Below are 12,055 nucleotides of genomic sequence, written 5' to 3' on the forward strand. Positions count from 1 at the left end.
ACTCATTTCGTTTTCTTTTAATTCGTTTCTTTTTAATTTCAATTTTTAGTTTTCAATTTTCGTTTCTTATTTTCGTTCCTTGTTTATTTTACGTTTTTTTATCTTTAATTTGAATTTTGTAGGTACCCTAAGCATTTTAATTTAAGTACGGTCAAAGCCGAAGTGAAGAATTAATTCGATCAAAGCAAGAATTGGCCGAATTCAAGGCCAAAATTGGAGCTAAAATCGTGAATGGCTTAACAGATTAGTGACTAACAAGCAGCAGGTAGGTCTGAGATTAGCGACACATACATTCAACTCGGGTAATTCAATAACACAAGCACACTCCCCCTACGCGCTCTGCAAAAAACAGTCAATCATATAAACAGAAATGCCCAAACATGATAAACAGGACCAAGAGGATGTTCAAACGCAAGGAGAAGACAACCCTAAGGCAATTCCTAGTACTCCTTAAAATCATAGGCCCACTTATAGGTGGAAACAAAAGTGATGTGATCAACAAAGCATTCTCTACCATATTATGGCACATAATGTAGAAAATAAGAAGGGTCTTGAAATTCATATTTAAATTGAAGTACCTAGTAGCCTAATTGCAGCACCCCAGGTTCCACTAGTGGCAATAAGATCATCTATTATTAAAGCACGTTCTCCTCCTTGGACAACACCAACATGCATTTCCATTTTATCTGTTCCATACTCCAAAGAATACACTTCCGATATAACCTCCCCTAATAAAGATCAAAATATTTAACAATTAATGCAAAGACGGCAGTCTTTTGTATTGATATTGAATCTCTTTGGGAAATTGGTAATTATCAGAATCGAACAGAACACAAAATTATCAGCAATGAACCACATTATCATAAACAACAGTTCAACATTGTGGATGTTTAATAGCTGAACAAAGCTTCAATGTTGTTAACAACTTGAAGTGACTGAGGTGTACAGTTAATTATGATACAAAGAAAGAAGCAGAAAACATACCAGGCAATTTATTGGGTTTCCTCATAGGAACAAACTTTGCCCCAATGGCCAATGCAATACGTGGACCAAAAATGAATCCCCTTGCTTCTACACCAGCATTTTTCCATCAGTATTACATCAACTACAAAAATCCCAAACACATACAACATATCTCAAGAAAATGCACAAACATTATTGCAGTCAGATCAGACAACATTATTGAATGAAATTTGACCAGTTTCACTGAACCAATATAATGAAAGTTTTTAGCTTCTTGATCTTATAAGCTTAGCAACCAAACACATCAATCAAGTGGTTTTCATGTGTTCAAAAGCAGATTAATACTATGTATTAAGAGAAGATATTTACCTGCAACAATAGAGATATTTTTCCCTCTGTACCTCTCAACAAACAAATCAATAGTACCACGAAATGCCTTGTTATCTAGAAGCAAAGTTGTTTTGTCCTGAAACATTATTCTCGATCCAAAGGAAGGAAACCCTAAAGAATTAATAAAGTAAAAAAAGGAAAAGAAACAGAAAACAAAAGGCAAAGGTGATGGAAGGGTTGTTTTAATTTTTTACAAGGTTTAAGATGGGAAAAGTTCCACGTGCGGTAGTTTTAATATATGATTAAAAAAATACGTTACTGATATTTTTTTATTTTTTAATAAAACTAATAAAAAATTATTAAAAATATTATTATTTTTATCATTTTTGTTATTATTAGACACTTTATCGAAAATATTAAAAAATATTAATATTTTCAGTAGAAATAATAATATTTTAATTATTTTTTTATCTATTTCGTTAAAAAATAATAATAAAATCGATAATTTATTTTTTTAACCGTGGTAGAACTTCCCGGACACAAATTGCTGAAGAAATTTTGGAAATCCGAGGGTCTTGTTCATCTTGAGACGCCATTTTTAGTTGATTTGCAATCGAGTCACTCGCTGCTCAAACTCAAAACAGAAGGCAACGAATCAGATAGGTAAGTCAAGTGTGAAAGAGAGGCTGCCGGTTGACACTCACCGTACCAACCAAAAAACACCCTAAAGTCCAAATAAAACAAATAAATAGGTAGCCACTAAAAATCCATTTATGTCTATAAGACCAAGCTGCCCCCGGCTTAAATATCTTCACCCACAGTGCCATTTTTACATTAATAGCCCTCAACGAACAAACTATTACTAGTACCGGGGACTGAGAGCTAGTCAAGAAAACAAGAAAAATTACCGGAGCAAAGGGGAGGAAAGAGGGTAAGCCTGTAATTTCGCAAGCGGACGGCTGGTTGGAAGAGAAAGGGTCGATCCAATCGTCGTCTCGTCTGGGGAATACAACGCTACCAGACATAGCTGTCGTTGTTGACAATCAAGAATAGAATGGATTTGAACAAGGGAATATAAAAGCCCTTTGCATCATTATGCGCTACCGGCGACTATATAATTAGAAAAAAAAAAGAACAGAGTCTGAAGATTTAAGAGGTTAGAAAAGATCCCAGACACGAGTTTCGAATGTTACTCGAGAAAAACTTTTAACGGAAACTTGCAAATTCCCTTAATGGAAAAGGGTAATTTCAGTGACGAATTCATAAATTAAAAAAAATCTAAAATGTTTATATTCTTTATTTAAAAATAATAAATATGCAAAAAGTTTTATTTTTCTATTTATTCTTAGGATGTGTCTTTTATTCTCGACAATACTGATGAATACTATTAATGATGAACGTTATTAATTTAATTTATAAAAATTTAAATTTAATAGGACTCAACATATAATTATAAATTATCTAAAATAAAAGATAAATTATTTAAAATAAAAGATAAATTATATCAATATCCACCTAATTATTGTCATTTTTTTATTTTGACCACCATTTTTAAAATTATATCAATCAGATCACTCAATTATTTAAATTCATTCAATTAAACAACTTGCAGTTAATATTTAACGGAGAAGCTAATGTGGTAATATAATTCCACATTTGGTCATGTTACTTATATATTCTATCAATTTAGTCCTAATTTTAATAAATTAAAATGAACTTAACTCTCAAATCAAATTGCATCTTCCAAAGTTTGGTCGATATCGTATCATAAATTAAAAATGACCACCACAATAATAACATTACTGGAAAAAAGCCTCAATCAACCAAAATTATTATATATATAATTAATGTTTTCCGATAACAAAAATTTGCTCTAGATTATTACTTCATTTATATTATTTTTTATATTTCATTTATTCGTTTAATTGATTTACAAGTTTTCAAACTTAATTTAATATTTTAAAATTTACTTTAATTTTTCACTCCCTAGTTCTCGAGGCATTTGCCAAGAACTACTACATCTACTGTCATCATGTTTGTGCTTCTTAAACCATGAGGAGTGTTGGGTGAGCAGCATCTCCAATCAACACTACATTGTCCCAATAAATCTGCCTTAGAGGATCACAATCATATATAGAATTTAAGAAAGTGTGTCTTCTTCATGGCTTTTACGAGCTCCGAAACCCAAGTTTTATCGTCTTCTTTGATTAAAAAACATCAAGTTATAGTTATTATAATATTTTGAATAAATTCATTGAAACAATTTTAGATTCTAAAATTAATATAAGTTATTTATTTCAATTAGGCACACAAATAGAATCAAAGAAGATTACACGTGATGCTTCGAAAAATGTAACAACAATCAGTGCAAGCATACACTATCGTATCAAGTAATAAAGTGGATGCAAATTAATGCATCGAGTATCGTATCCATAGAGACTAGTATTACTCAGAGAATTGCTATAGCATTTAGTAAGTAAAATAACATAATTGTATATGTGATGCTGTGAACAAAGCAATAAAATATAAAAGCTAAAATAAATATGCAAATAAAGACATTAAGGGATGAAGGGAATCACAATAGTGGCAATGAAAGCATTGGATCGACTCAAGCTAAAGATTATGGTATTGTTAAACTCAATCATGCAATTAACAATACCACAACAATACGATTGGTGCGTATAACATTAACTTAGCAAGTTTTCCTCTCTCTATGGCTCCACCCAAAAACTCACAGCAATGTTGCATCTCTATACCAATTGATACAAATTTACTAAGGATGCTACGACAATTAATCAGCTAGATCTCTCTATACTGAAACGTTACTCTCGCAATCACTGATGTTGCGACAGTGATACTCACCTCTTGATACAGTGCTCACACAATGCCACTCGCCTTTCGATGCAATAGATTGGGAAAATATATATTTCCATACTAAATGCCTTAATAAAATCAAGCAATCACCAATCGAATCAATAGACAAAATTATTTAACATGAAACTCAAAATATATTTAAAAATATAGCATCCAAGGTTTAACAAATCCCAACCAAATTAAAGAGTATTTCAACTAAATGAAAATAAAACCCCTTATCAGAATTATTTTATTATTGCTATCGTTAATGCTCTTGCCGATTACCAGCCACCACCTTTCAATGCTGACTTTACCTTTACGTCTAGATGTTGTTTTTCCCCCAAAGTTGCTTAAGCATCTATGATTAATGGTGGAGAAAAGAAAAGAATAAAATAAAGCTCTCATTTAATTGGTGGCTACCTCATCCTTTATATAATAATTAAAAATCCTAAAAAGTAGAATTTAAGCCCACATTAAATTAAGACTCATTTTCCATTAAGATTTCTTTTTATTTTCAGTCTTTTCCATAGTAGGATTCTGTCCAGCTGTTAACAGCTTTCTGCCCACTCATCGATTGCTACAACAACAACCAAGCAATCCTATTTTTCACCAAGGCACAACAACAACTGCAATATCAGACAATGTCACATCATCAGGGTAACAATCTCACAACAAAATATCATAATTAATCCAAAAATTACCAACCCACTCAAGTAATGCATGTAATGCAAAATTAACTAAAAACACTCTAAATATGATCCTAATATGCTAAAGTACAAGCTAAAACCTAAGTACAAATTGTAATATCCCAAATTTTGACCAGTGACTAAAATGTAAGTTTTGAAAGTTTAGTGGCTAAAGTATAAACTTTGAAAAGTGTAGGAACCGAAATTTGTAATTTTTAAAAGTTATATATTTTTAGCCTGTAAATGAACAGTTTGGATTAAAACATAGATTTTAGTGGGAATCAGATTTTTGGTACGAGAATTTTGTTAAAAGCTATAAAGCAGTAAAGTTCGGTATTGAAATTGAATATTCGGATTGAATTAAAATTTTACGAAAATTTGAAGAATGTTAGAAAATGGTTGAAATATTATTTTCATATTTCAAATCAGAGAAAATTGGCTCAGAACAGTGTAATTTTTTAGATTTGACCGAACAATGGAATTTTAGTGACTAAAATGCAATTTTTGAAAATTGCATGGCCAATATCGAAAGTCAAAGCCAAGTTGATTCATCTTTGACAAAAGAATATTTTAATGGAAGATAATACAATGGCATTTGCTAATTTTCAAGATTTATTAAGGGTATTTTTGAGATTTTTCATTAATTGAATATTAAATTCAATTAATTAGAAATTTGCCAAGTGTCTTATCTATTAAATACTAGAAAACTCAAGAGAATCAACACATTTTCAGCTTCTTCCTTCATTTGGCCGTATGTTCAACTCAAGAGAATCAACACATTTTCTTCCTTCATTTGCCAAGGGTATTTTTGAGATTTTTTTATTTAACTATTAGATAGAAAATTAATCTACATGAAATTCTCTATCATTTGGTATCTATATTCATGGTGAAGATGATTATGTGATGAGATTTTATAATTTGGAGTTATGAAGAGTTAAATGATTTTAAAGAAATTGGTTGTAAGAATTGATGAAGAACCTAAGGATGCAAATTAATGAAAATAGTTTAGATTCTAAATCTGGCAGTGAGTTTGAAAATTCACCAGAAATTATATAAAAATAATTTGGAAGTGATTTTTATATATTATGTTCATATATCAATATATTTTTACTTAAAACTAGCGGGGATCAATTTCAAGGTGTATAAAAAAAGATATGAATTTTTAACCGAGGAAAGGTCAGAAAAACGGGCAGCAGATTTTGCACAAAACATATTATGTCGGTCAACTTAGAAAATTCACCATAAATTGTACATAATGAATTGTAAGGATTTCTTTATATGGTTAGATTCATATTTGAGTATATTTTTTAACGGAAGAAACATAATTAAATTCCAATGTTTATATCAATACAAAATACTGATTCTTTAAAGGTAGTGCAAGTTGTTTAAATATGAAAATTTTAGAATTTAAGTTGAAATGAATTAGAAGATGAAGAGTAATGTTTAAATGTTGAGTATATTTTTGGATGCTTGGAATTGAAGTTAAATGGTAAGAGACCATTTTGAATAAATTGGAAATGTTGAGAAGAATTCTAAAAGATTTCATTTTAATGGTTAGATGGTGGAATTTGAAAGGTTCCAAAACTTTGGGGACTTGTTTGCAAGTTCTTAAATGAAGTATTATTTGAGTAAATTATTGAATGCTGGAAAATTTATTAGTATGCTGAATTTTGAATTAAATATTAAGCTGAGGTTGAATTACAAATATATAAAGTTAAGTGTTGAAAATCGAAAGTTTAGGAAAGTTTGGGTTGGAATTTATAATGTTTTGAATATTGAAGAATTGATTTGGGTATTTTATTCAAGTGCTGAAATTTTAGTAATTAATGTACAATTATCATAATGGTGAAGGACCATTATGAATTAAAGGAAAAGTTGAGTTGAATTCTAGAAGGAATTTAAAATATGTGGTTTGATTTTATAATTGGTAAAGGTTGAAGAATCATGTTGGGAATAATTATTTATGGAATTGAATAAGTGTTTCGATAAGTTTGAAGTTATAATGGAGTTATGAGTTTGGTTGATATCGATTTAGTTATCAATTTTATTTTATAGATTTTCAAATGTTAAAATGAGCTTATATTAGTACGATACTAATATGTAGTTCGAACAATTTTTGTGTTATAATTTGGTATTGTCATACTACGTTAAATCTAGCAATCCGAACGATTTGAAAGGAAAGGACAAAGCTCGTGACTAGGATTATTATATACAAGTTCTGTAGTGAGGCAAAGGTGAGTGCAGTTATTTATTTAGTTTTTTTGATCGAGGACGACTTGCGATAAGTCAACCTCATTTAAATTTACAGTATGATTTATAAAGTTTATAAAGAATATTTTTATTATATTCTATATCAGTTTTATGAATGATTTAGGGCATGAACTACCCAAGTATGATATTTTTATGATGGATTTATTATGATACATCAGCCCATTGTGTGTTATAGTGAGAACTGTTGGTACACTTGGCATGCCATTAGTTGAGTATTATCAACTTTGATACATTCGTGTATCAATGTTATCATATCAGCTTTGGTATATTCGTGTATCAATGTTATTATATCAGCTTTCGTACATTCGTGTATCAATGTTATCATATCAACTTTGGTACATTCGTGTATCAATGTCCAGCACTGTTGGTGCTTATTTAGGTTATGATGGCACTGAAGTGAATCATATCTCAGTATCAGTTACGATTTGCACAGTGTTGTGCATAGTGCACACCTTACTCACGTATCTTATGTTCTCATAAATATGCATTGGGATATGAAAATGAATATGCATGTTGTGAATGAATTTCAGTTGACAGAAAGCATGATATGCTTATTTTATTAGATATGATTTATCAGAATTTTCATGAGTTCATGATTTAAAAAGAAATTTTAGGTATCAGTGAAGAAATCGACTTGGAAAAGTTGATTTGTCAGTTTAATGTTTTAATTCAAATTATTTTATTTATGTTTATGATATTTTCATATTTTTCTCACCTTAGATTATTACTGCCTCACTAAGTTATGCTTAGCGCGTGATGATTTTCATGCGTAGGGTCTGATTGAGATACAGACGTTTTATGAGGAGCCTTCCAAGCATCATGTGCAGATCATCTATAATACCAGTATCAGTAAGACATCATTGAATTTTCTTTTGACTTGTAGTGGCATGTATAATTATGTCAGTAGTTTCTATTTATCGTATTTATTTTAAATAATTTGTAATAGTAAACTATAACTATTTTAGTTTATTTTACTTAGTTTAGTTTTATCAATATCTATGCATGAAAAGAATATATTACGTTATTATGTTTTTAAAAGATTTTACGAAAATACATGGTTTAATAAAATTATTGATTAACAAATGATTTTATTTTCTTATAACAAAGAAATAAATTATAAGTTGAAATATACTTTAAAAGAGATTTTTAAATTATGTGACATCTTTGACTCGTATATCGAGACATATACGGGTTAAGAGTATTACATTTATTGGTATCAGAGCTACTGGTTTAGCCGATTCTCGACCTAATCTGAGCCTATGTCATGTCAGAAATATGTACATGCCACTAGGATGTCGAAATTATTGATCTAGTATGGTATGATGATTTTATTTATGATGTTGTTTCTTACTAACGTAAATTTGTGATTGTATTTATATGTCGGTTCGAAAGGCATAAGATAATCCACCGAACAAGAGGGAATAGTAATGAGGTAGAGTATGTACCTTAACAATAGGAAACACAGACACATCAGAGAGTGTCGGCTCCAGATCAAGGAATGTTTTACAAGCTCTAGAGGCTATTATGACTCGATACCAGCTAGCTACAACACCTTCATTTCCTATGCCTCAACCTCCTCGTTCAGTTCCGAGAATATTGGTTTCGAAATAATTAAAAAGTTTATGAGTTGCAAAATTTAAAGTGAAGCAAACTAAGGCCCATTAGTGGTAGATATGTGGTTAAATTATGTGAAAATAATGTTGGATAGTCTTCACTATTCTAATGATGAAAGATTGAATGGAGTAATTTCATTGTTACGAGGACTAATTCGTATATGATGGACGAACATGATGACAAATGTTCCTCTAGATCATATCATTTGGTGGTTTTTTCTAGAAGTATTTTAGAAGAAATATAAATGTGAGTTTAATAAACTTGCTCGATTTGCCTTGGAGATAGTTCTCACTAAAAAAGACATGTCGAAAATTTATTCGAGGTCTCCGTTCCAGACTCAGGGAACTTCTGTTGGCTGTGAACTTGACCACTTTTTAGAAAGTGGTGAACAAATCAAAAAACTTAGAAATGACGCAAAATGAGAATTATCTGATAGAGCGGTGACGACATTCTTAAAGATCAGGAGCATCATCCTCTTTTCAGGCTAAAAAAGGTCGAGGTTCTGATTATCGATATCCAAATAAATATGAAAGTGGTACTTTCTATCTTTATGATGAACCTATATTTGTTTTGATTGATCCGGGTTCTACGCATTCCTATGTTAGTTCAAAATTAGTTAAAAAATAATATTAAGAATATTCTGTTAGAACCCATCAATATTGATATGATAGTTATAAATCCACTGGGTCATAGTGCTAGAGTTACACGGATTAGTAGAGATTGTCCGATAAAGATTCAAAGGGGTGTATTCCAGGAGAATATTTTGAAGTTACCATTTGACGGGTTTGAGATTATATTAGGCATGGATTGGTTATCTCGGCATTATGGTTGGAATTGGTTGTCGCATGAAGCGATTATTTATAAAGGATGTAAAGGGTACTGAGATAATAGTAACTGGAGAAAAAGTAAAAATCTTTGCCAATGTGATATTAGCAGTGACAACAATGAAAATGATGGGAAAAGGTTGTATAGTTTTATTAGCAAATGTGATTAATATCCGAACATCTGAAATTCGATTGGAGGATATTCCGATAGTTCTAGAATTTCCAGATGTATTTTCTGATGAATTACCTGGATTACCTCCTGATCGAGAAGTGGAGTTTAAAATTGATATTTTTTCGGGTACTGCACCTATTTCAATTACTCCGTACAGGATGACTTCAACCGAACTCAGAAAATTAAAGGCGTAATTCAAGAACTACTTGATCGATGTTTTATTAGACCGAGTATATCTCTGTGGGGTGCACCGATACTTTTGTTAAAAAAGAAAGATGGATCGATGCGAATATATATAGATTATCGTAAACTGAATAAGGTGACAGTGAAGAATAAATACTCTCTTCCGAGGATCGATGATCTGTTCGATCAGCTTAAAGATGCTTCAGTATTTTCAAAAATTGATATTCAATTAGGGTATCATCAGAGGAAGATAATTCAAAGACGGCTTTTAGAACCCGATATGTCATTATGAGTTTGTTGTGATGCCATTTGGATTGACCAATGCTCCAGTAGTATTTATGGATTTGGTTAATCGGGTATATCAATCGTATTTGGATCAATTTGTGGTTGTGTTCATTGATGATATTTTGGTGTATTCTAAGACTAAGGAGAAGCATAACACACATCTCCATATCATACTACAGATGTTGAGAGATAAAAAAATTATATGCTAAATTGTCAAAATGTGAGTTTTAGTTGTCAGATGTCGCTTTTCTAGGCCCCGTGATTTCAACATAAGGAATTAGAATAGAACCTAAGAAAGTGCAAGTGATAGTGGAGTGGAAACCTCCGCAAAATGTTTTGGAAGTCCGACGTTTCTTGGTGTTAGCTGGATATTATCAGAGATTTGTGAAGAATTTTTCAATAGTTTCATCTCCACTTACCAAACTACTTCGAAAGGATATACCATTTGTCTGGACTGAAAAGTGTCAATAAAGTTTTGATATGCTTAAAAAGATTCTGACAAAGGCCCCGATGTTAGTGCAGCAGAGTCATGAAAGGATTATATAATCTACAGTGATGCGTCTCATAATGGTTTGGGATGTGTTCTAATGCAAAAAGGTAAAGTGGTAGCCTATGCTTCAAGGCAAAGTGGTAGCCTATGCTTCAAGGCAAATAAAGGCACACAAACGGAATTATCCGACACATGATTTGGAGTTAGCAACTGTAGTGTTTTCTCTGAAGATATGACACCACTATTTATATGGTGAGCGATGCTACATTTATATAGATCATAAGAATTTAAAAATATTTGCTCACTCAGAAAGAGTTAAATCTAAGGCAAAGGAGATGGATTGAACTTCTCAAAGACTATGATGTGATTATTAATTATCATCCTGGGAAGGTTAATGTGGTAGCTGACGCACTTAGCTGAAAAATCTTTGTTGCTATGAGAGCGTTAGATGCACGACTATCAATAAACGAAAATAATGCACTGGTTGCAGAATTGAGATTGAGCCCTGCCCTAGTAGATAAAATCAAGGATCTTCAGAATAAAGATAAGAAGTGTCTAGATATAATGGAGCAAGCAAAGAAATGAGAAATGACAGATTTTGAAATTAAGTCTGATGGATGTTTGTATTATCACAATCGAATTTGCATACCAGATGACGAAGTACTGAAGAAATATATTCTTTCTGAAGCTCATTATAGTCCTTTGACTATGCATCCAGTAGGAAATAAAATGTATCAAGATTTAAAGAGTCGGTATTGGTGGGCAGGTATGAAAAGAGATATCATTTAGTTTGTTTCTAAATGTTTAACCTATCAGCAGGTAAAAGTATAACACCAAGTGCCTTCGGGGTTGTTGCAACCTATCTTCATTCCTCAATGGAAATGGGAACGAGTTACCATGAATTTCGTAGCAGGTTTACCTTTGACACCCAGTAAGAAAGATTTGATCTGAGTGATAGTGAATAGATTGAAAAAGACAACACACTTTATTCCAGCTCAAGAAGATTATTCTATGAACAAATATGTTGAATTATATGTCAGAGAATTATATGACTTCATGTAGTACCTATTTAGATAGTTTCAGATAGAGACCCGAGATTTACTTCGAGAATTCAGAAGTCTTTGGATAAAGCATTGGGAACAAGTCTAAATTTCAACACGACTTACCATCCTTAGACAGATGGTCAATCTGAGAGAACTATTGAGATACTTGGAAAAATGCTAAGGGCGAGTATTATTGATTTCAAAAGGATCATGAGAAAAGTATTTGCCTTTATTAGAGTCTAATTATAACAACATCTATTAATCAAGTATCAAAAGGGTTCATTTTGAAGCATTATATGGAAGAAAATGTCGAATACCACTGAATTTGTATGAATTAAATG

The 12,055-nt window shown here is 31.3% G+C and overlaps 1 protein-coding gene across 1 annotated transcript; it reads right to left on the reverse strand.

The window, feature by feature from the left end:
- Nucleotides 1-307: 307 nt before the first annotated feature.
- LOC120216577 (adenine phosphoribosyltransferase 1, chloroplastic-like) lies at nucleotides 308-1,971 on the reverse strand. Its single transcript, XM_039213943.1, has 5 exons — nucleotides 1,813-1,971; nucleotides 1,338-1,442; nucleotides 985-1,082; nucleotides 579-728; nucleotides 308-339 (listed from the first exon to the last, which is right to left on the reverse strand). Exons 1-5 carry the CDS (start codon nucleotides 1,887-1,889, stop codon nucleotides 308-310), a joined length of 462 nt encoding a protein of 153 aa, XP_039069874.1. The 5' UTR covers nucleotides 1,890-1,971.
- Between the last annotated feature and the right edge of the window lie 10,084 nt (nucleotides 1,972-12,055).

Source organism: Hibiscus syriacus, unplaced genomic scaffold (assembly GCF_006381635.1).
Source record: "Hibiscus syriacus cultivar Baekdansim isolate YM2019G1 unplaced genomic scaffold, ASM638163v2 tig00110162_pilon, whole genome shotgun sequence".
In the NCBI taxonomy this organism is placed as follows: Eukaryota; Viridiplantae; Streptophyta; class Magnoliopsida; order Malvales; family Malvaceae; genus Hibiscus; species Hibiscus syriacus.

Bases quoted from the DNA above. Each gene is read 5' to 3' on its own strand.
- LOC120216577 (XM_039213943.1), bottom strand. From the start codon at position 1,889: ATGGCGTCTCAAGATGAACAAGACCCTCGGATTTCCAAAATTTCTTCA. The intron at 1,083-1,337 runs TGCAGGTAAATA...CTGATGGAAAAA, and splicing joins GGGAAAAATATCTCTATTGT to TGCTGGTGTAGAAGCAAGGG. The intron at 340-578 runs GTACTTCAATTT...TGTTTTTTGCAG, and splicing joins TGCTGCAATTAGGCTACTAG to AGCGCGTAGGGGGAGTGTGC.